The sequence below is a fragment of the Dermacentor silvarum genome, chromosome 3 (genome assembly GCF_013339745.2).
Source record: "Dermacentor silvarum isolate Dsil-2018 chromosome 3, BIME_Dsil_1.4, whole genome shotgun sequence".
In the NCBI taxonomy this organism is placed as follows: Eukaryota; Metazoa; Arthropoda; class Arachnida; order Ixodida; family Ixodidae; genus Dermacentor; species Dermacentor silvarum.
The window spans coordinates 107,357,835-107,385,324 of record NC_051156.1 but is presented as its reverse complement, the minus strand read 5'-3'; the positions used below and the strand labels follow the sequence as shown (position 1 = coordinate 107,385,324).

At 51.9% G+C, this 27,490-nt stretch overlaps 1 protein-coding gene across 2 annotated transcripts in view; it reads right to left on the bottom strand.

Annotated features, from left to right (window-relative positions):
* LOC119445669 (uncharacterized) overlaps positions 1–27,490 on the bottom strand; it is a 286,202-nt gene that overhangs the window by 235,164 nt on the left and 23,548 nt on the right. Inside the window, exon 1 of one of the 2 annotated variants that reach the window (XM_037709951.2) lies at positions 17,218–18,409. The exons of the other annotated variant lie outside the window; for it this stretch is intronic. Within the exon in view, the coding sequence (XP_037565879.1) occupies positions 17,218–17,424 (207 nt within the window). The 5' untranslated portion in view covers positions 17,425–18,409. Of the gene's footprint in view, positions 1–17,217; positions 18,410–27,490 lie in introns of those variants that run through there. 2 annotated transcript variants of the gene reach the window in all.

The following is a 27,490-nucleotide window of genomic DNA, read 5'->3' as shown; positions in this document are numbered from 1 at the left end:
ACCTAAAGAGGATGATCAACAGATAGCGAAGAAATAAAGGTTATAAATTTCCGCTTTGCAGAAATCTGTAATAACAGCGCTAGTAAAACTGTAAAAAAACTGTAAAAAAAAAACAGTAAAACTGTAAGAACGACGTACTGCAAGTGCTACGATTGCAGTACATCCATTGCGAATGTCTATACGAACGATGTAATACACGTTATTTTGCCTCTTCTATGCTTAATTCTCCGATGGTGCGGAGGCTTCAAATGCTCGGAAATGGGAACGACAAAGAGGCATATATATAAACTGACATTTAGCCATACGATTAGAGTTTTAACTGCGCCGTATTACTGTATACGGAAACGCGCCTAGCCGTACATCGCAGATTCGGCCCGACCTATTTATTACCGTACGGTAACGCACCTGGCCGGGCGTATATAAATCATTCTACATAAGGTAAAATGCACGAGGCGTTAAGGCAGCTAGCGCAGTACCGTATACCGTACGACCCGGTTCGTTTCCGCGTACAGGTTAAATATAGGACAGGTTTAAGAGCCTATAACAGCGAGTTTCATAATTCACGCCGCATTGCCGCATGGAAACGCGCCTGACCAATGAGGTAACTAAATCATTCTGTCCACCTGCTGTGTCAAAAACGGAGCAGATAAGAATTTGCAGGATTGCTGTATTATCGTACAGTAAATGCGTCTGACCGTATATACTTACGGCCATGCACTCTTCCGTATACGGTATACAGTATACAGGTAGAGCAGTGCTAAAGCTAAAACGCAACGTCGTCTAGAGCAGAACCCAGCTGACAGTTCCCCGTCCGGACACCCAGGTTTGAGGAACCGACCTCCCCCCGGGAGTATAGAATTAATCGCTGACCACGCGTCCACGCAGGCGGCAAGGCGCTCTCGCTGGCTGCGCTAACTAAGCCGCACACCGGCGGGGGCACACACGAGACGGTGGTTACGCGTGCAGAGGTAATTATAACAGTAGCAGCAGCCCAGGCGGACACACATCGAAAACTCGGACACATATGACGCGGCCCCGACGGCGCAAGACGGCGCCGGGAGAGCGCGAAAAATTGCGCTGCGGCGACGTCCGGAGACGACGGGCAGCCGACGCTTACCGCAATCTGGGCGCGCATAATTACCGTCGCAGTGAATATGAGTGACCCCCTGCCTCTCTCTCCCCCAGTGGCACCCTTTCACGCTGTCCTCGTAGCCAGAGTGTGTTAATTGAGGAAGGCAGGCGTAATGGGTCGGCTGTATACTAAACGCACAGAACAGCAACGCTTGGGTAACACGGTGGATTCTATGTGCATATACGCAGTGGGACTTGACGAGCGCTATACACTGTACTGTACTCGCGTGTAACAAATGGTTACGCGCAAATACAATACCCTAAATGGATGCTTAAGAGAAACGTGATGCTAAATTATTTTGGTATAAGATTACACTCGCACAATTGGGAATGGAGACGAGGCTTGTCGAGTGCGGAGGCTTTGTATAGCTATATAGAAAACGACGCAAAGAGGAAACATGAACGCCGACATATCACGAAAGAAATTCCCCGCTCGTGCTGCCCGCGTGACGCTGCGTTACTGTGGCAACGTGTGCTTGCGGCTGTCCTTACCATTAAAAATGTCGTTCACTGAACTACAGAACGACAACTTGGCGGCGTTATTTTGGAATTTCACGGAAAAGAAAAGACCCGAGTACTTTAAAGCGCCGAGTAATCGGTGCTATCATACTGACATTAGCGACGCTCGCTAAGTTTAGAAAGCTTCGTTTTAGTGTTCTCGTCTAATAGTCATAGTGTTTCGATTAAATAAATGCAATCAAAGTTTAAACTGGACACAACAGTACCTGCCTAAACGTCAAAACTGACTCATAAATATTTCTTTTTAGTGTCTCTTCGCTTTCGTGCCGTCTCGTGGGGTTGAGACTATACTTCTTGACGTGTGCTCACCTATTATAGCTATAGCGAGACGCTGGGCAACCCGGCCAGCTTATCGAAGAACTCAAACCGAAGGGCACCCTTTTAAGCCCGCGAAACTTGGCACGTCAAAGAGCATTAATGAGAACGGGACGTGCACATGCGGGGGAGCGGTTCGGGAGTAACCGCCCTATACTGCCTATACCCGCTTTGAAACGACGACGACGGCGACGACTCGCGGACGAATCGTTATCAGCTCGTTCATCGTTTCGCCCCTGCCGGAGAACTCCTCACCAGGTTCAATGGACGTTCGTCGCGCAGCGAGGCGCATTAAAGGAGCTTGCTACCCCATTAATTACCACCGGTAATTAAGCCGGCAACACGCCTCTCTTCTCATTCACCCTGCTATTCCCCCCAACCAACAATTTCCCCTTTTCCTCGCAGCCGGTCGCGTATATGCACCAGGCGAGATCGGGGCCAGGCCCAAGATTAAACGAGTGCCGACAGCTCGGACACCCACGCAGACTAACACATAGCCTTCTCCACCACTTGCTTTCTCAACCTCCTGCGGAGAGTGCCGGAACCCCTTCACCGCACGCACTGCGGTCTCGACGTCGACGCTTAGCTGTGGCACAGGAAGAAGGAATGCATCGCGGCTGTATGCGCGCTCGCTCACTATAGCACGGTAAGTGTATGGCGCGGGGGGCGCGGCCCGACCGGCTTCCTCCTGCGGTCTTCATTAGGGCACCGAAGGGGTGGGCGCAGGAGGAGGAAGTGCAGGGAGAAGTAACAGGGCGACGTGAGTGGCGCGCCTCGTTTTCTTCTTGCTCGCCGAGTCGGCGAAAGAGAACCGAGCGAGCAGTTGAAACATACGCGGAGCTCCCGAAGCGAGCGTAATACAGGGGGCAATTACACTTGCTCAACGAAAGAGAGAGAGAGAGAGCGAAACGAACAACGGCTCTCGCAGACTACCGCAGTCAACGGTAATGAGACCGGCTTACGGAGCTACGAGGCGTGCAGAACGGACGAAACGGCGACAAACACCTCGATGCTGCCGCCAGGTATCCAACCCTCGCAATGATCCAGGCGCAGACGGTATATCCTTACGCGTTCGGTGGATACAGATAAGCGCACATATGGGCAAACAATGGACGTACACGAGAAGATCTGGAACGGGCAGACGGAGGGAGGTCTGCTGGCCAAAGGCATATATACACCTCCGCATGTTTGCCGGCCTGTGGTCTTCCGCAACCGGTTCCGAATGAAAGCATCAGTATGCTCCGACTCACGCCGCAGTATACGCTTGCACGCGCGTGGATTTCGAACGTCATAACTTCGCCGCAGTTGGTCTCGCCGTGATCGATGATTCGTGCGGAGATATCCTCGTTGTATACCCGCTAGACTATAACAATGCCGAAACAACGAGGCGAGCTTCACTCGATAGTCGGGTCGTGCCCGTGCGGTGCGATACTGCAGGCCAACTGCACGAGGCACGTTTCCCCATATCTAGGTCGCGTCACGTTAGGTTTCGAGTCTGCGAAGCGAATAGGAGGCGAGAGGGGAAACGGGAAACTGAGCGACGGCATCAAGCGATCGAGGCATCGCTGCTCTTGCGCGCGCGCCCTTACACAGGCGCAGTTAATGACGCTTCCGTGACACCAGCATATTGGTCGGGATTTAGCAGGCGAAGGGGAGTGAGTGCGTACACACATTAGACAAGGTGGGTGAACAAGTATGGGAACAAGTCGAACTGGAGGCTAGGACATGCGGTATGCACCGGCGCTGTTAACTATGGGCGGTCTCAATCTGGCAAATTGAGCAACTATACTGCGAAGTAGTAGCGTCGCCATATACTGCGGTGTTGAAATGGTTCCAGCGGCTTTAGCATCTACACTGGCAACTGTTACACCTTAGCGCCTCTGCAGAAGCACTTTGACGACATACTATTAGCTGCCCAGGACAAGTCGAGCCTGGGGCGAGCACGCATACTGGGTTTCTTTAATTAGCACAGTGCGCTGCCTCGAGGAACCACGTGCGCGTCCGCCGGGGCAGCTGCGCGTGCGCAGATCGATTCTGTCAGGCAGCTGGTTGGTCGTCTAACTTACTTTTTCGAATAACAAAGGCCGACAGACGACCTTCACGTTAGTGAACGGTCGTATTGCAGCTAAAGATAGCAGAAGAGTACGTTGACACTTCTCTTTTTCTTCACTGTCACATTGACTTTGAACAACGAACAACTTCAGCTAGGCAGCTTAGTCAGCCTCGCCTTTCAAGAAAATTCACGCCAGTGGAATATACCGATTTTTTTTTCTTTTTACGTGCCCGTAATTCGACACGGCGTCACGCGTTCGAGCTTGTCTCTACGGTAAAGCGCTCCATCACACGCACTGGGCTAACCGCGCGCGGGGGGACCCGGTCCAATGAACCGCACGCACCGACGGTCTCGCGCCTCGACCTATACGCTAGTGGGTCGGTGGGCGCAGACACCCCCAACTCGCGTGTCTAATGAACCGAATCACTGGCCAAGCACATCGTCGAAGTTACTTCTCGGTGCAACGGAAGGGCGCGCTCGACGACCCGCCCGGCTGTGGAGCCGCACCCATCCATCACACGCGGGCGTCGAACGCCACTGACCCCGGGAAAGAGCCCACGAAGCCTGCGCTTGCAGAGAAACATCCCCCCCTCGCCCCCCCCCCCCCTTACCTGCTTGTGAGAGTATTACAGCAGTCCAGAGTTCACAAAACAGACACCACACCGGCAATGGTCACGCTACGCTTGGCTTCTCATGACACGCTGTTTACAAAACGACGGCCCCGGGAGAGACCGATATCCCCTCCAGCTAAAATGGGGGAGTGTGAGGCCGGAATGGTGGGAGACTATGGGAGACCGTATCTTCTGGTACTTATACTCGGCAAATCCCCATCACAAAAAAAAAAAAAAATCAAGATTTTCTACGAAGCAAAAAGAAAGAACCGTGCACACACGAAAAATAGTACATTTTAACGCACACGAAACATACCGCCAATAACACTGACACGCGGACAAAACCCGTACCTTTTTTTCCGCGAACTTGGGCAGCCAATCGCGCATGCTATCAAAAAATGTATGGGCCCTGGACAGCTAAGGCTGGACTGGTTCTGCACGCAGGTGCATGCGGGAGTTGGACTCCCAGCTGTACGCACGAGCGCGCATCTCGCAGTAGAGCGAGAAACGCGACAAAGCCTCCTTCGTGCTACCGCACGCCTGCGTTCGCCCGGAGGATCCCAGCCGCGACGGCCGTAATTTACAATTACGCGAAGATAACATCGTTAACGCACTTCGTTACGCACTGTACGCTGTGCATCTCATCGCGATGTGGTGCACGAGAACGCCGCAGGTGAAACTCAACTCACAGCGCAAGGTCTTTTGTCATCCGGTTACAATGGACTGCCTCAAAGTTACGTTCGCATTAATGGCAGGCTCCGACGGACGAGAGCGGAACGCTTAGGGGGTCATTACAGGTGCCCAGGACTAGTGGTAGTCAGCAATCCAAACCGCTTCAGAGATACCGAGATCACGCGTCAACGGCGATTAGCGCGCGCGAATGACCATGACACAGTGCCGGTGCAACAACGTAACGCATCACCACGACGAAGAAAGGCCAAGCTGGTCCGGCCGTCGGGGACGGGCTCATTAGGCGAGAGCGAGAGGCTACGCGCGTCGGACGTACTCCTCGAGGAACATCGACGCCGGCAACAATTAGACCGGAGTCTCGCACCTCGACACTGCCCGACCCCTAGGAGACAAAAGAGGAGCGACACGACGCGAGAACAAAAGACGACACGACGGACGCGCCGAACGCGCTATCCATTGCTGCCGCTGTTTTCGCTGCGAGGAAGTGGCGAGCGGCAAAGCGCAAAGTGTCCGCACGGCTAAAAGAGCGTGTCCGGCGGGCGCTCGCAACCTGCGCGCGCAAGGCCGCGCTCGCGCACGCCGCCAAAAGAACGCGGTCGAGGTCGCAGCGCTTCGGACAGGCACAGACACACGCGGCAGAGCACGGATGCCTCCCCCTCCTCTCCTCCCGCCTCCGCCAGCTGACGACACACAAACACACGCTGCGTGTTTCAACACGCACTTGTGCGGACTGCTGTTGGCAAGGCATTAGCAGCGCGAGAGCGCCAAGTGTTACCATAGCGCGCCGCATTCGCCAAAAGTATCCCCGGAGACGGACCACTCACAGGTGGAGGATTGAACGAACAGCGCCGGCATTCACGAAATAGTGTCCCCGCTAGAACAGTTCATATAAAAGCAACTGCCAGAAAACCGTGATATCAGAGATATTATCCAAGGCTGCAGGCAAACGGCTCTTACGAACGTGAAGCTACACGTGAATTCGGTCTCGGAACTTTTACTTCCCACGGCTCTTTCATTCGTATGTCGTCAGGCGTGTGGTCTCGTGGCTGCCTTTAAGAGAGGTTTGTTTGGTGGCGCCCAGAACGTATACTACATGGAACACAAGGAGTGGGCAGAGCAAGGGTTGGATAGATTCGGACGGACTAGCACGTGTCTCCCAATGGAGGAGAACGGACAGGGTCGCCAAGAGATGCAGGGAGGCAGTAAGGCGAGCACTGGACACGGGATAGCTTGGGAAGCATTGGGACAGCTTCCACACACATCTGACAGGAACAGAGACCCCGACGGGCACTATAGTCGCTTCGGTTCGTGATTTCTTTGTCCGGTGTCCTGGAGCAAGCAGGTAACGTTGGTTGGTTGGTTGACCAGAAGTCATTATCTGGGGCGGTATTCTGTAAGAGTCTACCTAGTGGACTGTCCATTTCGGCTGTCGCTGATTGGCTGCTGCTTGATGTGCAGGAAGGAGACTGGCTGACAGCTTCCTGCACATCAAGCAGCAGCCAATCAGCGACAGCCGAAATGGACAGTCCACTAGGTAGACTCTTACAGAATACCGCCCCTGGAGAATTGTCCCGAGATAAACACGGGTACTAGGACGGAAACTATACATACAAGCATTTTAATCTCATTGCATACCTACACACGTCATTTCGGTCTCGGTGATCGCTTTTCTTTCTTTCGTTCCATACGCCGCCTATAAATGAAAGCTTACCGACTGACTGCTCCAACTTCGTGCCCCTTTAACAATGGATACATAAATCCTTTTCCGTTTCTGCAGCGTTTCTATGAGAACACGCAGACTGTGGGCGTCGGAGGCAGTTCTGCCGCATTCAGAGGTGCAAGAAACCAGACGCGCTGCATTTTTCTCTTCCTGCTACTTTTGTGCGGCGAATCCAAATTGCGAGACAGGCAAGCGCACCGCGCCGGCCTTCGAATAATCCCGTTTCTCATTCTTTTTTTTTTTTTCCTCGCTCGCCAGCAAATCGCTCGCCGCACACAAGACATTCTCGACGGCGCCGTCACGCCACCGGCGCCGGAGACGTCGAAGCGACACGCGCCCGCATCATCCGTGCATTGGCTCTCCTCGAAAGCGCGCGCATAATAACGTGCGACCTTGGAGCAGGAAAAATAAAAGTGGACTGCGAAAGCGCGCACGGTTCGGGCTGGTTCAACCAGTCTCTCCGGGACTGCACAGCGGCGCGGACAATGGGCGACCCCCCTCTGCGTGCGTATTACCAGAGCGCCGCCCCATTGTTACCCGCGGCGATTACTATTACCCGACGCCCCCCTCTCTCGCGCTGTTACGATGCTGTTATAACGCCGTCCCACCGGCGAACAAACGCGGCCCGAAACGCGGACAGATAGGGCGTGTGCTTCCGCACTACCGCGTGCAAGGGGCCGCTCGGAGCGACAATATAGCAATAATGTGGGCGGGTGGAGGGCCCGGCGCGATGGCTATCGCAAACGTCGGAAGAAGGAACATCGGACAACGTGACCGGTCGCGCACAGCTGCCGCTACATCAGGCCTACGGGGTAGACAAGTTTGGGACGAGTATAGCTCGCAAAGCGGCTGTGAACACGCCCCGTCTGTCCTCTTGAACCTAATATTCCTTCTAATGAACCCCAATTGACAACACTTTCGTCATCATTATTGCGGAAATTTTGTATTGCGGAGCCAATTTGTATGAAAATTGTCTCCAATAAAAGAGAAAGAAAGAAAGAAAAAGAAATCGGTGCTTCGATAAGCGACGGTAACAGAACTAACGGCAACAGGGCACAGGAAACCTCTTCAAGGTGAAATCCAGCCAAGCATGAGAGGAGGACAGCTCAGTCTTTAGTAGTGCGAGCTCGCCGAATTAACGCACAACGAAGACAGAACCGGGCTGTCGCCTACGACGGGACCGTACACGACGAAACGAACAACGTCCTCGCGCAGAACGGCTTCCGTACGTGCACCTAATGTTCGAGGTCGTTCGGGCACTTCTCGTGCTTGTAACAGTCAGATTGCAAACCACATGCTAAATCAAATTAATTTCACAACGCGCGATGCTCCTCGCACACGATCGATATATCAGCCTACCATAGGCACGTTACCGCTTAAAAAAAAATACAGATGTGATATTAAAACAACAAAGATGATCCCCCAAGCACAATCGAAGAAAAGAACAGAAAGAAAAAGTGACTCCATCAAAGAGCAACGACCTGAAATCCCGAAAGACCCATCCATCTGAGCGCTTCCGCGCTCTGCGACAATGGCAAAGCTGTGTCTTTTTCCTCTCCCGAAGTGACGGAATATGCGAAGGTGGGGGCACACACACGCAATGATAAAGTCAGTTGGCCCCTACAAGGCGTACACACTCCATCCAGTTCCAGCCTAAAGCCCGTTTCACATGGTGCGATTTTGCAGTGCGTTTTTCGCAGCTACGATTTCCGCAGATGCGAAATTCGCAATCCCGTAACCCGTTTCACATGGATCTGCGGCAGCTGCGTTTTTCGTTAAGCATTCTGACTGGCGAAGACGTATGAGCGAGCCTCCTCCTATTGGTCGTCTGTTTCCATCGCTACAGTGGCTACCACCGCATCTGCGTTTTTCGCAGAGAAGTTCAGCACGCCGAACATCGAAAAAACGCACGCACGAAGGGTCCGGCGGCCTATTTTACGCAGCTGCGAATTCGCACGTGCGAATTCGCAGACAAAATCGCACCATGTGAAACGGGCTTAAGTGCGAGCGCCGACACGGCCATTCTGGTCCCGGTAGCCTCATCCGGTGCGCCTCCTTTAATACTCGCTTGTCGTCCCATTGCGCGACTGCCTCTCACCTCCGTAAGTGAAAACGCGAAAGGAGTGAAAGAGAGAGAGAGAGGAGGGGTTAATGTTCGAGAAAGAGGGAGAAGGAGGTGTCACCGGCAGGGGGACAAAGACGGTGTCTCCCCGACTCCAGAATACGCACCGTTCCCTTGACGGAACAGCCGAGGCGGAGTGCTTTTTTTACAGAGACGAGGCGCGTGAATACGCCCGAGCGGAAAAAGTGCTTTGATGGGACGCTACTGCTGCCCCTGGCTCCGAAGAAAGCGTTCCACTTTTCAAACGACACTTTGATGTTCTTCTCCTCCGAGAGAAAGGGGGATGAGACCAGGTGGGGGGGAGTGGAAAGTGACGGTGCACGGAGGCAGAAAGCGCAGATGCGTGGAGTGACACCGTGCCGTCCCCAGAGTGGGCCTCCAACGACCGTCCTTGCCATTTATTCCCGACGCATCGTGCTATGCTAGCTTCGCACGAGTGAGAGAGAGAGAGACGATAACGATCCTGCGCGGTAACGCAGAGCCGCGAGAAGCAGCGAGAAGGCGAAACAGCTACGAAGAGCTGGCAGCTGCCATAGAGAGACACGCGGTACAGTCGGTAGCCCCCAGAAAGAAGCGCCATACGCGCGCCTCCCCAAGGTCGGCGCGGTCTCTAGTCTCCGGCCGCTTCCAGCAGATTTTCTTCTCCCTCACCAAGTTTTTATTTTACTTTTTTTTTTTTTTTTTTTTTGGGGGGGGGGGGGGGGAGGCTTTCGTTCCGCCTTCTCTATTCGCATTCTTCCCTTTTGTGGCGGGCCGGCGGCAGCTGCGTCTTCATCGCCCGATCTCATCACACTTCCTCCCCCCTCTGGCATCGCGGCACTCGCCGAGAAAAAGAACTTTCGCTTTCGTGCGGGCTGCCAAGAGCGGCACGCGAGTGAGTGCAGAATCGAGCGCGGAAGGTTCTTTCTCTCCTGCGTGCGCTTCCTTCATTGGGGGCGCCTCAGTATAGAACAGTGTTTCGCTGCACTGCGGAGGAAGCAGCAACAGCCTCGGGCGGTTCATCCGGGACGCTGAAGACACTTGCCGGCAAGTACACTGTACTGGCAAGGTAGTAAGTACACTGCCACAGCGCCGCTGCCCGCCACATCCGCCTTTCCTGCTTTTGACATTCAACGCCAGGGTATAGGGGAAAAGAGAGAAGGAAACTTGTAGATTTCAAGCTATTCCGCTGGCTCTGAACTCGCTGTGACTGCAGCTACTCCACTGACTCCCATCAAGGTGGACAACTTTGTTCGTTGCGCTGCTGAGCACGTGATCGCGGGATCGAATCCCGGCCGCGGCGGCCGCATTTCGATGGAGGCGAAATGCAAAAACGCCCGTGTGCTTGCGTTGTAGTGCACGTTAAAGAACCCCAGGTGGTCAAAATTAATCCGGAGCCCTCCACTACGGGGTGCCTCATAATCAGAACTGGTTTTGACACCTAAAACCCCATGAAAGAAAGAAGAAGAACTTTGTTCGAAATTCCTGCAAACAATTATCTGCACCCTACCACGCAGGTGTACTCAACGACGGCAGCGACGCAATGGCGGTGGCAGTATACCGACGACGACGGGTAAAGGCCGTTTCACATGGCGCGATTGGGGCGAAAAAAATCGTTCTGTCGCGCACGTCGAAGAGTGATTTTCGCTGGCAGCTTTCACATGCGTCTTTGACCGCGCGATTTCCGCCGCAGCGACGCCCAAGGTTGCTCCCTGCTTACAAAGTATCCATGCCTGCATCGTTAAATAAAAACAACATGGAAACTAGTCAAATATTACAATTTCATACAATTTAAAAAAAAATAGAATAGTACACAATTTTTCAGCCTTTAAACGCGTTGAGACTGCGATCGCTTAGTCCGCAGTTGCGGCTAGTGAAAATGCTGCACAAACCGCATAAGCGTGCGGCGTGGTTTTGTTTTGTACACTCTAGTTGTGTAGTTGCGGTACGATGGAAGCCACAACTCTTCTCCTGCAGGAATATTTGCCTCTCCAAAAGAAGAAGCTACTATTAAGTGTGCAAGTGCCTGGCACAATTTGTAGCAATGAAGACGTTGACGACGGCGACGATCGTGAGGGTACGTGCCGTATGTTGAAGGCGGCGTCAGCTCCCGACTTGGATAGCATGCAGCTTCTCCTTTTAAATGAATTGTGCGAGCTGGAGAAAACAAAAATTGTTGATGAAGCTCCTGAGCCACAGGCGCTGGTGGGTACGCTCTGTTAAAAAACACCATTGAAATTGGTGCGCGACATTGCTCCGCTGAGCTTCCAACACGCGGTAAAACAGGAAGGTGCCTATTTCGACAGCGCTTGCTGTTACGTCACGTTGCTCCGCCCACATCGCGCCGATCGCTGCGTCTCAGCGGTTGGAATCCCGCCGCGGAGAGCCTGCGACGTCGCGGCGGTCGCTGAGCGACGGAATTCGCTGTGTCGCTGTGTGAAAATCGCGCTATGTGAAACGGCCTTAACTGGTAGTGATCGGTGGCACGGAACATTGCCCTTAAAACATATACAATGATCCATTATCATCGTTCTATATTTACGAGGTCAACTGTTCCGCGCTACCGATCATTACCAGTTACGGAAATTTCATTCTTTATAAATACGGAGTGATGGTAAAGATACTACGCTATCCGTTATCGTCAGTCTACAGTTATAAGGACAACTGTTCCGTGCGACCGATCACCTTGGCTACAGAAAAACGCCATGGTGGATGGTTACATATTAATTTCGACCACGCAGATTTCTTAGACGTGCGCCCAAAACTCGGGAGACGGGCGTTTTCGCATTCAGCCTACATCAGAATGAAGCCGGGGATCCAATGCCACGGCCGTTGAGCCACCGCGACGGTGATACGATATACGGGTGATGATGTTCTGCTGCATATAGGTGACAAAACGGGTGTCCCTCGCGTTTCTCTCTCTAAAATTCTCTATGCGTATAACCTTCCCGGTCGCTGCACGCAACTACCGTGATCGTGGCGGCAAGCTACAAACATCCGACGTGTGTTACCTACGGGCGGACTCCCTCAGAACGGGACTTGGAGGCCCTGCATCGCTGCAGCCACTCTCTATGTGGACGATGCATCCTTTCTCCAGCTATCGAGTGCTGAATACCCGCCTGCAAGGCGCCGTCGTATACACGGAAGAAAAGAACCGGAGACCGTTTGAGGCGGACCGCCGCCGCGCATTCCAATCACTGCGCCGACTATAGACCAAGCGGGCGCCCTATTCGAGTTGCCGAGAACTTTTACTCTTATTCGCTTGCGGAATAGGAAAAAGGCCTTTTGAAACCACCTCGAGTGTTAAGAGATGGACTGCCAGCGTTCTCAGCGTCCGGTCGATGGCTGGCGGCGCGGTAAGACACGCCGCCTTTTATACGGGGTTGATCTCGGAGCTGAAAGAGCTCGAACCAGTAAACGCGCCAGACACCAGCAGCATTTTGCAGATTTGAAGATAGCCGTGCGTGCATTTCTTTTAAACGAACGCCTTTCGAGTGTCAGTGAACATAACGAATGTGTCGCAGCACTGCGCCATCTCAACTAGTATACCATTCCCTAATGATTGACTGATGGGAGTATAATACGTGTACACGAAACCTACAACTGCGATAAGAAATACGCCGCGGCAGATGGTTGCAACTTATATTGCCGCGAGCTCGTTCCCATAGCGTACACTACCTATAGCGGAACGTTCGTGTTTTATCGCGTTAGGAGGCTTTGTAAGCCAGGGAGGAAAAAAAGAGAGAGAGAGAGGGGGGGGGGGCGCGAAAGTCGGGTGCCGACGTGGCTCTGAACATCCGGAACCATCTCACCAGCACATCCCAGAATTTGACAGCGTCTAGTTGCGTCCAGTTGATTGCTTGACGGTAAACGAAGGCTACTTTGCAATTTAAGAAGCAGGTAGTCGGCCTAGCAAATCTAGAACTTTTCCTGAATAAAAACGGCTCGAGGAGGAGGCAATACTTGACGTCCGACTAACGTACTACCCGAGGTCCTCGGCGCGAAATTAAAGAATAAAAAAGCTTAGCCTTCATTTTCCCCAGATAAAATCGAGCCCTGCTGGTTGAGCCGTACTGATGTGCATAGCTGAAACCAGCCTGCATTTGAACCCGTTTATATCATTGGGCAAACTTCCAAAAGAAATAAATCAATTAGATACAATACTTCACCAGCTTAAGTTACATGTGTGTTGCGTTAACGAGAACGACACAAAATTCGTGAATACAAAACAATAAAAGAAAGAAAATGGAGAACGCTTAAGCTTCGCCTTTAAGAGTGGAACGCGATAGCGTTATGGGGCCCCGTTCGCATCGCATTTTTCTTTGAGTAGGCTTCGCTGCAACATAGAACGTGGGAAAGTCAGCTTCCAAAGAGCAAGCTTACACCGATCCCCTTAAAGTCGGCTTCACTTTTAAACAGAAATGCATTGCTCGGAAGACGTTTTTCCAGGGGCAATATAAGTAGTATTGTATTAAAATGTGAAGGCCCTGGGACTTTCTTTATTATTTCATTAATTGTTTGCTATTGCCCCGACGCGCGCGCGTGTCCAAAACGCATTAGGCAGGCCAAGTCCCAATTTGTCCTGCCGAGGATGCGAGCGCCATCTGGATAACATTTTCCCAAGTAGCCTACTCGAGCGCGCCGCTGTTGGTATGGTAGAAATGCTGGAAAATGGGCTTGTGTTTTACGATTTTTCTGACGGATTTCACTGTGAGAAATTCAATTTTTTTTCACTAATACCTTGGCCTGCGCGGTCGGGGTGGTTCTCTCCTTCATTAACACCTTGCGCCACGCGAAGGGCCTGCGCGGTCTGGATGTTTCGGAACGATTTTCTCCGCTACGGGGCCCTTAACGCTATCGCGTTAAAAAATAAACTACGACAAGCTCCCACGGTATATACTGCAGCATCCCCGGGAGCGTACTACGGGGGACACACGGTGGATTCCACACACACGTTCGGGGCACCCGTACAGCTGTGGCTGGAACTAGCGAAGAGAAGGGCAAGCTGCTCGCGGGACCGCACAAGGTGAAGGCGATCGGAAACCACCCGGCAACGGCGGCGCCAATCCACAGCGGACACGCTTCGCCGCCTCGGCTGCCGCAGGGAAGACGATATCGATGCCACCCGATATCTCGGCCGTCGGCAGTGTGTCTCTCTCGGTCAGCCGCCGCCACCTCGGCTGCGAGGATATGACAGGGCGGAGGAGGAGGAGGGGGGACGCGCGTGCGGGGTATACCAAACCAGCGGCCCACTGCCGGCCCCGCCACCGTGTTCGCTTTCGGCCGGCGTTCTTTCGCCATGCAGGATGAATCCGACCCTCGCTCGGTCTTGCTTTTGTATTTTTTATTGATTTTTTTTTCGATTGCTTTCTGCGCGGTGAAGATGTGTCGGGAGAGAAAAATTCTCAGCGAGGACGGAAACGAGAATACGACGTCATGCGTTCGAATGAGCACTGCGGGACCCGGGTCAGCTTTGCCTTCCTAGGTGACACTGCAGCACGGGGGCAGCTGCCCTGCACAGTCGTCAGATTGCACCCCTACGAGATAAGGATGTAAAAGAAAGGAATAATGCGTCACGATGACAAAATGACGCGGCTGGAAGTCGGCGATGGTTGCCTCGAGGGTGTGGAGCGCGGGTGTTTTCGTCGCAGGTGCGCGCGACCTACGCCAGAAATGTGCAAAATTGACTTCCAAGGGTGTTCCTGTAGCCGCAAAGCCTTTTCTCTCTCCTCTGTCTCTCTCGCTTTATGTATCACTCTATGCGGTCTCGGAGTTCCTGAGTGGCTACTCATCAGGATGGAGTGTGGCGCAGGAAGTGTCCACAAGTTAATTACGTTGTCTTTTCTGCGTCTATACATTGGCATAAACTGCATCGAATGGCGACGTTCAGCGATTCCTCCGCAAATCTACCTACCTTCGCTACGATAGTTTTTTTTTTCCTCTATCTCTCTGGCTCTGAACATGCAGTCACTGCAGCAGCTGGTTCTCGGCGAAATCCGCAGAAACTGTTTTTTTTTCTTTTTTTTGCGACGCGTTCCATATCGTATTATTTGCCATACAATGCGAAATCTTTGTGGCCTCCGAAATAAGTGCGCGAGTGCCACCACTCACAGAGTCTGCGTGGCGCACAAAACTATGAACAAATATTTAAGCGCGAATGTTGCCGCGCACGAGCGCGGTGCTTAGCGCCTCCGGCTCTCAACCGATAACCAGCGACGGTGGTGGTGGACAGTCATGTTTTTCTTCGACACGTGGTGAGAGGGTGAGGAGGTGGCCCGATTAAAATGAAAGGACAGGTCTGACACCGACGGATACAGTTTCGGGCTTTTTTTACGCCTATTGTCGCAGTGAAATGGTGCCGAGTCCTTTAACATCGCGAACAAATTGAAGTGTCAGCGTCATCGGCTCCCCCCTCCCCGACTACACAATAAATGAAAACAAAGTCCTTCGAACACAGTCGAAAGAGACACGCAGGAAACATTCAATAAGGACGGGGACAGGCCAAGAGGAGACCGGGCGGGGCTACATCGGCGACAGGTGAGAAACGCCTCCCCAACTGCGAATGCGGTGCTATCTGGTACAGGGCACCCTGACCTGACAGTGGGTAACATTGACGAGTTTTAGTTCCGATCCGGTATTGCCCGTCGATCTCCCGATTCAGGGATATGTGGCCGCAGGCATCATCATCACCGCCTATATATAACCACAAAATATCCCTCGAAGCGGAATTGGTATAACTCCGTTGCGTCACTGGCGAGGAGTATGCATTCGTCTTAAGATCACGACGAAGTGGAGCCAGTTTTAAACACGATTACCAGCCGACTAAAATCTGCCTAGGGCCGGAACAAAATGCCGGACCAGTATGCGTTACAGCATACTGGTCTAAACCTCCGGCTGTACAGATCGTTCGAAAGCTGGCATTCTGAAACGTGCCACGATAGAAGGGTTTACTGTCTGCGACGATTATAAGTATTCAATTGAATCACTTCGCCTTGTTTCTCGGCATGTGGAATTCTCTTGTAGTAGCGCAATAACGTTCTCGACGCACCGCTTCAGGATGGCAACAGAATTCATTCTTCGGTGAGCTTAAAAAGCGAGGTGTTCGCAACAGCCGCCCGCACGCCGCATCATGACATACGCTCGCCGGCGATGCGCACACGTGGTGGGGAGTATAGTACGCAACCGGGAAAAGTTGCGACACGTTATAGGCTCTTCCGGCAGCGAGACAAAGCCGCTGCTGTGCCAGCTGGAAAACCGCGCACTGGCGACGCTGCGGAAGCACGCCTCGCGGGATACCCTCCCACATAAGTGAATCAGGGCTCATCCATTATTACAAAGCGAGCTAGTCTTTTATCGAGGTGCGTCCGCGACGAAGTTGCGCGAATTAAAAATAAAGAGAGAGAAAGGAAATTGCCTTGGAACGCTTCGCTTTTCAAAACGGCAACTTAACCCTTTCCAATGCGCCGCATCCCAACGCAGCTTCGATATGAAAGCAATCGACGACTGGCAAGGTACGTGGAGGTCGCAGTTGTGCATATGTCAAGCGCAAACGCTGCTGACGCGCCAGTGATCTGGCGAACATTCAGCCGAAAGGTTCTTTTCATTTCTGACAGCCTCGACACCATTGATCCCCGATTAGGAGTGCGACACCGAACTACAAATGACGTAGCGGTTCGAACGCAACAGTTTTGATCCTGTAACTTAGAATGGCCAGGCTGCGCAACGGGCCCTTCCGCCCGCTTAAGGTGAAGAATGGCAGCACGACAGCAGCGACTCCTTCGTCGAGGCTATATAGTCCCGGGAGAAAGTCGTGCGCAAGTTGCTGAGCTGGAACCAAACTTGCCTATCCACATCTCCTCCCCCTTCACCAATGTAAACGCCGTTGTGACAACTTGAGGAGTGTTTTAAACGTGACAACTCTCTAGGTGCATTTTCTCTGCGAGTCTCTATAGGACAAAACACGCGCGGCACCCAACTGCGTCCGCAATTTCGGCGAAGGTGCTCCACCACCCGAGTAAACATGGTTAACGCCGTAGTCACCATGCAGTGTAGACACCGCTGGCAAAGCGAAACTCACCGTTCCATTGCTGGGGTTCCAGGCGAAGTAACGGCCGGCCGACGAGGCGGTGAGCACTCCCCTAAGCACGAGCGACGAGCCCGACGACGAGGTCGGCGCGGCTCGCGGGGCGGCCGAAGACGCCGGCGGCGAGCCGCCGCGGTGGCGGAGGTGGCTGCCGGCGCTGTCGCCTGCCGACAGGCCGCTCAGCGGCGGCATGGGCGCCATCGAGCCTCCACCTCCGCGCGTCTCACGCGCCCGGCCCGGGGCGCTGCACGCACCGCGACCCAGGGCACGCCAGCCGCGAGGGCCTGCCGGCGAGGACGACCACGATTCCGCGACGCGCACCGCCACTATACCGACGGACACCAGCGGGGGCGACACAGCACAGCAGCGGAGACGACGACGGTACGGTAGACGCGGGTCCAGCGAAAGAGGCGGGGGTATCTCCGGCGGTAATCTCCGACGAAAGGCGTTCTCGCAAGGCGAATGCCTTCGGCCGCATCCACACCACAACACTCGTTCAAACTCGGCGGGAACACTGTCCTGTGCTATCCCAAGTGCGAGGGACGCAGGAATCCACTGCTTTCAGCGTCTCCCGAGCGGCCGCGACCACAGCAGACAGGGGGTGAAAGATACGTCCCCCTCAAGGTATATCCGCAGTTGCTGCGTCACACTTCCAAGGCACGAGAGAAATAAGCCCACAGGACGCTAGCCACCACTTTCACCAAAGGGCGTACACGCGCGTCGGTCGAGTGCAAAGGAAAACCCACTGCGACGTTCAGATCAGCTCCGACCGGTACACGTTTCTCGGGACGCAGAGTCCAGTCCCGTCGCACCGGTCACTCCCTCCTCTGTGGCCACACAACGTCGGCACGCACGAACAAAACAGTAGACACGAGGGGATATCCGAGACCTCTCGACTGAGTTCAGGCGCTTGTCTCCAGGAAGGGACAACGAGCGGCGTCAGCTGTTCCCGAGGTGAGCTGCGACGTTCGGGGCGAGCACGCTCGTGCGATGCGAGGCGGGCGCGCGCGACAACGCGGCCCTTGTTTACATCGCGACGCGGCGAGAGCCCAGAGAAGGCCTGGCCGAGCCGCTCGCTTCCGCACTTGCGCCGCCTAGGCCACCGCGAGGTTCAACGCTCCACGCCGACGCGGACGCAGGCGCACGACTGCTGACTGAGCGCGCGCCAAGTCGGGAGTCGGCGGACAACGGGCGACAGGTTTTCCTCCTCCTCCGCCTCCTCTTTCCTCGCCGAAACACCAGAGGGAGCGAGCCGACGGCAGGGGTGTGCGCCGCTGCGGTGGCGGTAACCTTTCGGGAGAGGACGACGACGTCAAACGGGACTTCGAGCTTCGCGGGCATCCTGAGCGAGGGCGCCACGCGACTGGCATCAAAGGCGTTCAGGCGCTTGCTTGGGCGATGCATAACAAAAGCACGCGCGCGCTCTACCCCTGCCCGAAGGTGGCGCCGTTCGTCGGGAAAGGCACAAACAGCCACGCGCTCGGAAAACAGGGAAACCACTTCTCAAGCAAACGCGGGGAAACGGAATCGCTAAGCGACGCGTCGTGATGTGCGAGTGCACGGAATAATTGCTCGCCTTCATCTTTTCCAGACTTCGGCCGAGGCATTGCTTTGTCATTACGAGAAAACTTCGTTGTTTTGAGTGAGGGTGGCGATAAAACGCAGCGCTACTGAGCCTAGGTCAGTACGCCTTGTGCATTTGTCCTTATAAACGGTAGACTTCGACAAACTATCGTTCTCAACCCAGCACGGTATATTACAAGCCGAGCTCTAAGATATGATGCCACTGGTATGCCTAATTCTATCATCACAAAAGAACGGCACTGGGCATCTTTAGACAAATGCCTCGATCATGCATCATGTGTTCTTCCATTGCAATAATAATAATAATAATAATAATAATAATAATAATAATAATAATAATAATAATAATAATAAAGTATGCAGATCTACCGCACGTGTTTGAATCTATGCGAGGCGAAGCTTTAGTTAAGCGATTAATTACATGCTTCGCGGCAAACGGCGATGCGTACAATTATGTTTACTTTCACGCTATACAACGTGTTAATCTTATGCAATGTTTGTGTTCATGCACTACACATGTCACAACATTATCGTCATGCAATTTGTACGTATATGCACTACATGGCTCACAAGTTATGCCGAAATACAAAATTCCAAATCAGGCGGCTGCACAGAGTGAGACGCATACGCAGCGACGTCACAAGGACGAAGGCGATGCTTGTCGAGGGTAGAATGGTGACGACAGGTGTGTAAGCACAGATAAGTAATTCAGCTACTACATCAAGCAACATTTAGGGATTATGTACCTCTTGCGTCACAGTGCATGGGACATGCCCATTCTGGCCGACTGGCCAAGAACGGGCACTCCCCCGCATACCGAATGGCGAAATCAAAGGAAATAAAAGAATCCTTCAAAAAAAAATAAAAAATCACCCTTCTACATCAACAGATCGACGTGCTTTGGTGTGAGCCGACATTAAATGTGTAGCTTTTAAATACAAGTTCTTTCTTTTTCTTTCTTTTTTCCCCCGAGAAATAAGGCGCCGCTATGAGCCGCGGGCGCACCTTCACGTCTGTTGCGGGGAAAGCGAGCGGGAGGGATCACGACGCAAAATTTTAGGAAAGGCAGCGAGCAGCGCTTCTTGCGAAGTTCGACCGTGCCCCAAGATGCGCAAGCTGTGCCGTGAAGCAGTTCCGAGAAGCATCCACCCGGCGGCAGCTTGTCGCTAGGCGACGGAGGCTCTCGTTAGTGCGGGCCGAGCGAGAGCAGATATACCGATAGCGATATAGTTATCGGAACTGTACCTATCCGGGCTCATTTAGCGACGCTGCAAGATAAAAACGAAGAGCGCGCTGCGGCTCTTGCACTCGGTAAAACAATTACCTCGAGATATCATGCCGACAGTGTTCAACATCTGCGCACTCATAGTATTTTCCCGTGTATATAGTGACATAGAAAACCGCTCAATATAAACGACGCTTTTCCGACGAGCTGCGAAACTTGAAGACCAGCATTCTTATACACGAAACAATATGCGCTGCATAACATAAAGAGTATACAACTGGATCGCATTACGTCAGTTCTGTCGCCTGCGTCTAGCGAACAAAATTTCGACGGAACATGTCATCAAAACTTGTCCCCAGTGCTCTTCCGAAATCGAAAAGTTCGAAGCGTGCACTTCCGATGATCTCGCTGCATCGTTGACCTACGTACCAGCTAGGCTGTCAAGAATCGGCACACTGTCTGGTTGCCTGATTTGCTGCTCGAATTTCCCGCGCTGTTTTACCGAGGCTTCAAACTTTGGCGCATGCTCTGGAGGTGGTTACGTTCCACTGACATCGAATGCAAGTTTATAAGCGCTCCATTTGGGTAACTTTGATTCGTCAGGTGTTGAACAACGTAATTCCTACTTCCAAAGCAAAGCGCAAAATTCTTACCATCCTGTGAAGCCTCTACAGCAGAGCTTGCCTAACGGTTTTATCATTTACTCATTAAACATAACTTCTGCAAGCAGTCTCGCCATTTATTACACAAGCAACACGTACTTACACGCTCCGACATGAGATTAATGTGCGTGGCCCCTAAACTATACCTTTAGATAGAAGTTGACGAGATGTTCAATAAATGTACGAGGGACGTTGGGGATATTGCACGCAGTGGCTCTCACTGCTTTGAAAGCACGAATTAAATAAATAAATAAATCGTAGCTTTGCCACACGCGGTCACAAAAACTATATTTGCTTGATCGGTATTATCTTGCTATCCATCGCCTTCACAAAGCCACTGCATCCACGCTTGGCTTGGCCAGCACGTCGGCTACCATCAATTCTATCAAAATCCACATTGATCTTCAAGTGCGGTCCAAGTGAGAAGTTCTAATCTATATAAGCGAAGCACATATTTTGTATATTCCGGTTTTTGTCTATAGTCACTCAGCATCTTTACTTGAATATAACTTACCCTTTTTTTTTTTCTGTCAGCGATGTTCACGCTCTTCATTAGTAAGTTTCAGCACTGCCGTACGTATTACCATACGGAAACTTATCGTGTACAGCGAGGTAAGTTTGCGTTTCCATACGGTAATGGGCCGTGGATAATCGATTCTTTCCCACAAAACCGATTCACGAGATTAATCTAATCGCGTGACCATGGCGATTCACATTTACTGCCACACCTAACCAGGCGCATCCGTGAGGCAAGCCGAGCAACACAAATACTTATCCATCCTAGGCTTTAAAAGAAATAAAGAAAGAGAGAGAGACAGAGAGATAGAGAAATGATTAACCGTATTTGAAACAATAAGTATTAATGTCTTCTTTGACATCAATGGTGCGCCTAACGCGCTGTTTACAATATTGAGCACATCATATAATTTCCTAACTATAAAAAATCTGGACACACACCGTCTGGGTCAACGGGGCCGAACGCTAACAAACAAACTTGCGTTTCGTACGGTGGTGCCTCGGGTGAGACTAAGAGAACGAGTCGATTTTACAACAGCGTTCGAGTGAACTTTCATCTTCACGTGATACGAAAAAAAAAAAAAGAATGAATGAATGGCAGCAGTTTATCTCACCCTTTCGTGTTTTTATCACGGGCCCACCACTTTCAAGCGAAGGCAAGTCGTATCGTTGCGCCAGGAAGAGAGAGCTATTTATCGGTACGCGCTCAGCGACAAGCGACCGATAAGTCCACCATCAAGCCATGCACGAGAAGACACGTGATCGGAGAAAGTGTACGGGACGGAGCCAAAAACGCATCATAGACACATTTTGAAAAATAACGGCCTCGTTCGATTATTTCGCTCGTTATCGCGGTGGTCTAGGTCGGTGGAGCGCGGCTGAACTTTCACCGCCGACACAAAGGTGCCGATGCGAAAGCACGTGCTCTCGCCCATCCGAGTCGCCGAACGCTAACTATTATGAGAACTTATTGTTGGGCAAGTTGGTGTCTATACCTTCCGATTATTTTAAAGCGCCAAATGACCCACATCATACAAGAGAAGCGCTCTGTCCCGCTGTCTTCTCTTGTCTGCTTTGTGTCACTTGGCGCCTTAAAATGAAGCTGACTATTATAGCTTTGAGAGACGCGCGAGCTGAGGCGCGAGACCTCCGGGACGTCTGCCCCGTGGGGGAGTGCCCAGGAAGGCAAGAACTCTTCTCCCGCCGCCCTCTTCCCCTCTGATGGCTGCGAGAGGAGGAGGATGGCAGTCCTCTTCATCAAGCGGAGGTAACTCCATTTGGTCATCTATAGGGGCCACCGAATTCGTCTGCTCTACGACAGAGACGCGTCATGCCGTCGCCTCCAAGCGAATTGTGCGCAATAACACCGACCACGTGCCGCGCCCTGGCCGGACTTTCGCACACGATTGTACAGCGCTCACGGTATTTCACGCAATTCCTATTACTATATTAACGACGTTAGAAACCAGATGCAGATTAAGTTCCTTGCGTACCGCTTTCGCTTGGAGTCATCGACTGTGACCACACAATTAGAAAACGCACGAAGCTGTCAGGGTTCTATTTACACTTAAAAAGATTACAGCTTACCCTTTCCCCTGTCCCAGTTCAGGTTAGCCAACCGGTCTCAGCCTTGTTAACCTCCCTGCCTTTCCCTGATAATTTATCTCTCTCTCTCTCTCCCTGTCTCCTTCTTCTTTTGATAACGCTACAAGGGAGGAAAGGACACCTGACATCATAGCTTTACATAAGTGTGAGATTTCACACTTTTGTTCATTATTGGGAGGAGAAGGTAAAACAATTATGGGATTTTACGTGCCAGAACCACGATCTGATTATGAGGCACGCCGTAGTGGGGGACTCCGGAAATTTGGACCACCTGGGGTTCTTTAACGTGCACCTAAATCTAAGTACACGGGTGTTGTCGCATTTCGTCCCCATCGAAATGCGGCCAAGGTAGTTGCGTGAGATGTTTAATCTGCATGCAACCTTCGAAGTGTTCTGCCTGACGGTACCTGCTTCCCGAAATACGTGCTGTAGCAAACAGTATTGACGGGAGCGTTATTTCCCTACAAGCGCGACGGTCGGGAAATAAAAATCACAGCGCGTTACAGCAGTGTCGCCAGTGCTTAGCTTTGCCTCATCTCAAAAAGAAAGCCAATAAGAAATGTGGGGGCAAGCCCGCACCACCTAAATGTATAACGGGCACGAAGCGCGAGTCATAAAATAAATGAAAAGAGGTTGCCACGACTGACAACCCAAAAGAAATTCAGTGAAACAAGGCAAGAAAAACAGATTCGGAGCCTATAGGCACCTGAATGATGGTAAATTAGTCGACGAAATGAAGAAGGAAAGTCAGGGTAAACTCAGTGCAAAGCTACCAGGATACGCAGTGCAGGATATACTCGTATACCATCAGCGCCCGCACTGATGAAATTCAAACTGCGCTCCGCATCACCGTCAGCGGTCATGCAGGCTCGGTCAAGACGGGTGAGTCAGAGACCCGTTCGCGTCGCGCGAGTCGACCTTGCGTTGCAATGACTCAATGGATTCCCATCTCCGCTTTCAGGCGCACGCGGCTTCCACAAAGTGTCAGGTTATCGAGATTATACACTGCTCGTTCTCGCCGGAGTCACCATAGGCCCTATACGCGAGGGTTTCGTATTTCCGTTATGTGAGTGAAATCAGAAACAGGAAACTCTGTCAGCCAGACTTCGTTCCGACTTGGACGAAATTACTGAAACAGCGAAACGAGCAACCGGCGATATCAGGAGTCGCGTACACTTGGCTATTTGCCACGCGAGAGAGCGAATAAAAAAAGTGAGTTATTTGTTACGCAATGACATCTTGTAGCCATAAGTGTTGTAAACATATCATTGCACGACGTACTCTCGTCCACAGTTCTTTTAACTTGGCTATGCTAAAATACTTTAGAATATTTTTCAAATTTTCTAAAATTCTTGTAAAAATCTGTCTTCGCGCTTTTTTTTTTACATAATCAAATTTTACATCCCCATTTTTCCATAGACGCACGCAATCGGAAATTCCAAAGAACAATCAAGAGAATGCTCCCAAACAATCCATCAAAATTCTTTTATTTCTTTGTAAATGATTGACGTTCTCGCCTCGGCGCTGATCGATTCTTTTTTTCTTGGCCACCACGTTTATTGGTCTTTCACTGTCCAATTTCAGCTGGGCGGTATTTAGCCGAATGGTCAATATTTACGCATCGACGGCAACCGCGGAGCAAAGTTCCCAACAGCAGAGTTTCCATCCGGCATCGCATCCTCCGTAGAGCTATCTCCGCTGTCCACCCAATCCTCAAATCTCCCACTCGAAGCTTTGACCGCTGAACATAAGTAATAATAAAAAAAAAAACGTGAAAAACGAACCCTACATCTGACACTAAAGTACGAGGACCTGCAAGTGGAAAAAGCGGCCCTTTTCCAAATCCGATTACCTCGCAACCCGGCAAACGGCTCCTGCCGGCTTAATCCCGGTCCGTTGCTGGAGATCCGTTGTGGAGGCTGTGCGTCTAGTAAGAGATTCATTCTTCTTCCTTCTTTCTCTATCTCCTTTCGGTGAAGGCAAATAGCGGGAAATAGCCCCGCACCAACCCAATACACTACCGTTTCCAATTTTGCGCGTGGCGCACAACATGCGAGCCTGTTACTTTCTCCGATCGTCTCAAAGGTTATTAGTGCGAGGTGCACGGTTGTCTCGTTCTCATACTTCGTCGTCGAATTCGTGGCGAGTTTCTTTCAGAGTTCAAACAGCCACTGATTCATGGACCAGCACTTCCGGCAAGGTGATCTCGACAACGAACGAGCTAGCGGAAGTGACGAGCACAAAAAAAAAAAAAAAAAAAAAAAAAACTAAGTTGCAACAACGCCGATACGAGATTCGCGAAATTCCGAAATTTCTGTGATCCACGCGCTCGCGTTCGACCCACACACGATGACGAAAGCGGCACGTCTAGCCAGCAACCTTGCATAATTTTCTCATCTTTACTCCATCGTTGCTGCCTGCAAGCGACCCTCAGCTTGAAACAGTGTTGTGAGCCCCGCGAGTTGCGAGGTGGGGGACATCTTGTGTGTATAGGATCACCGAAACTAAGAAAGCCTGCTTGCGGCATTTCTAAAGGGACATGCGAAGAGAAAGATAATTTGACGTGTGCTATAGTAAATTACCCTTCTACAATATAACAAAAGAGCCACTCTTACCATGACAACAGGCTTGGTAATCCAGAATAGACGCAAAAAACGAAATACGTGGCGACGCCGCGCTGAAGCTCCCGCTTCACTTAGCCGTGACGTCACTGATTTTGACGGCTTCTGCTCGGGCCTAGTTAATTTCCTTCTCGGCAAAAATGAACAACGTTGTATTCCAAAGGCGCCAAAGATTGAACTTAGCAAGTTTTGAGAACGCTTACTGAAACACAACGGCCGAAATGCGAGAAAATACACTGAAGTCGACGACGTCACACTAACGTGGTGCTGGCGTTTCGCCACGAAATCACCTTTTATTTTCTGTTTTTTGTATTTTAACAGAACTGTGGCTCATTTTCTCTACTAAAAAGCAACGTTGCTCTACTAAAAAGCATCGTCATCGCGAAATTAACGAAAGTAGAGTTTTTTTTTTTTTTTAAGAATCATATTCTATCAGTTTAAACTGACTTGGCTCACACACGGCTGACCTAGCAACCGTCAAAAGCCACGGAGCTTCGGGCCGGTGATGGCTAGCGCTCTTGGCATACGTATATATCTGAAGGCGCAAACGTGGTCACAAAAACTGCAAAGGCGGCAAGGACTCTGCAATGTAATTTTATTTCTTTCTCAACGAGGCGGCTTGTGGTTTTCCGGTAGCCCCGTTTTCCAGTCCAAGAGCACGGGGTGGTTCCTGGTAGAAACTGCGGCGCAGCGCACTATACGTAAGAGGGAGCGGTCGCAGCCACGCGATGCGGCTTGTCAGCGAAGTAACGCACGGCGGCCGCTGACAAACGGCGCTCTCCTCTCTCTCTGTTAATCTTCCTCGGAGAATCGCTCAAAACGAGAAAGGGGATGTTTAAGCAGGCAAAACGAAAACGCTGTTACACGCACAAAATGACGAAAGGAAGAAAGACTATTATATTGCCTCGCTTTTCTAGGTCGCTTCACAAACGAGAGCCCCCGAGTAAAGAAAAACAAAAACAACACAAAAATACAGAGCAAAACAAAACTCGCGCCGGACGCGCAGCTCCGTTGAGACGACGATGCACGCTCCAGAAAACTGAGGGGGCGATAGTATATATTCAAAAAGTGGGCGACCCGCTTTTTCACCCTTAATTGTGTCTTTCTTGTCATTTCACCGCCCTCCCCCCCCCCTCCTCCCCCCTTTTCTGTGTGTCTTTTGCTCGCCAAACGAGCCGTCCGGACGCGGAGCAGCAGTGGCGGAGAAAAGAAAGCGAGCCACGCAGGCGCACTCGAGAGGGCTCATCCGCGCGCACTGAAAGACACAAATCGGCGGTCCCGAACCAGGAAATGCGCCCGCGAGCGGGGAGGGGGGACACGACGCGGGCGAGCGAGCAAGCGTCTCCATGCGTGCGCGCCGCGGTCAGCAAGAGCGCGCGCTCCTTTGTCCACACACACACCCACAATTATGCGCGCGCGCTCCAAGAAATTCACTTCCCTGATTCATATGCGCTCGATTCGAAAGGCCGAGCAGCGGAAGTTGCGCGGGGCTCGCGCATGCAGCGCGCATCGCGGCTGCACACCGGAATGAGCCCCACCGGAAGCACCACCGCAACTTCAGAATGGAGAGTCAGGGAGAACTCTTGATCAGCGATATCAGCGACCAACGCCATCACAAGCTACGTTTACAAGAGCACGATTTGGAACAAACATTGACCAGCGCGAAGAAAACGAGACGAAAGACGGGGACACACGAAGAAACACAGACGAGCGCCGACTTCCCAGTGGGCGGTCGTCTGTGTTTCTTCGTGTTCGTCTCGTTTTCTTCGCGCTGGTCAATGTTTGCTTCAAGATCGATCGCGAACCAACTAACTCGCGCCAGAGTCCTGCTAAAGGATTTGGAAGTCGGGTCGAGTCGACTTGTCAGGCCGAAATTTAGCCGTAGGGTTCGCACATAAACACTACAGCGGATCCGGCAGAGGGATCGATCATCGGGGAGGGGGTTGAGTCGCGCAAACGTATCAGTGGCCGAGTGCGACTCCAATGTCACCGGATGCCTCCCCTACACTGATTAGCCCTTGTCCATAGCAATATAGTGACGGAGCACCGCCCGC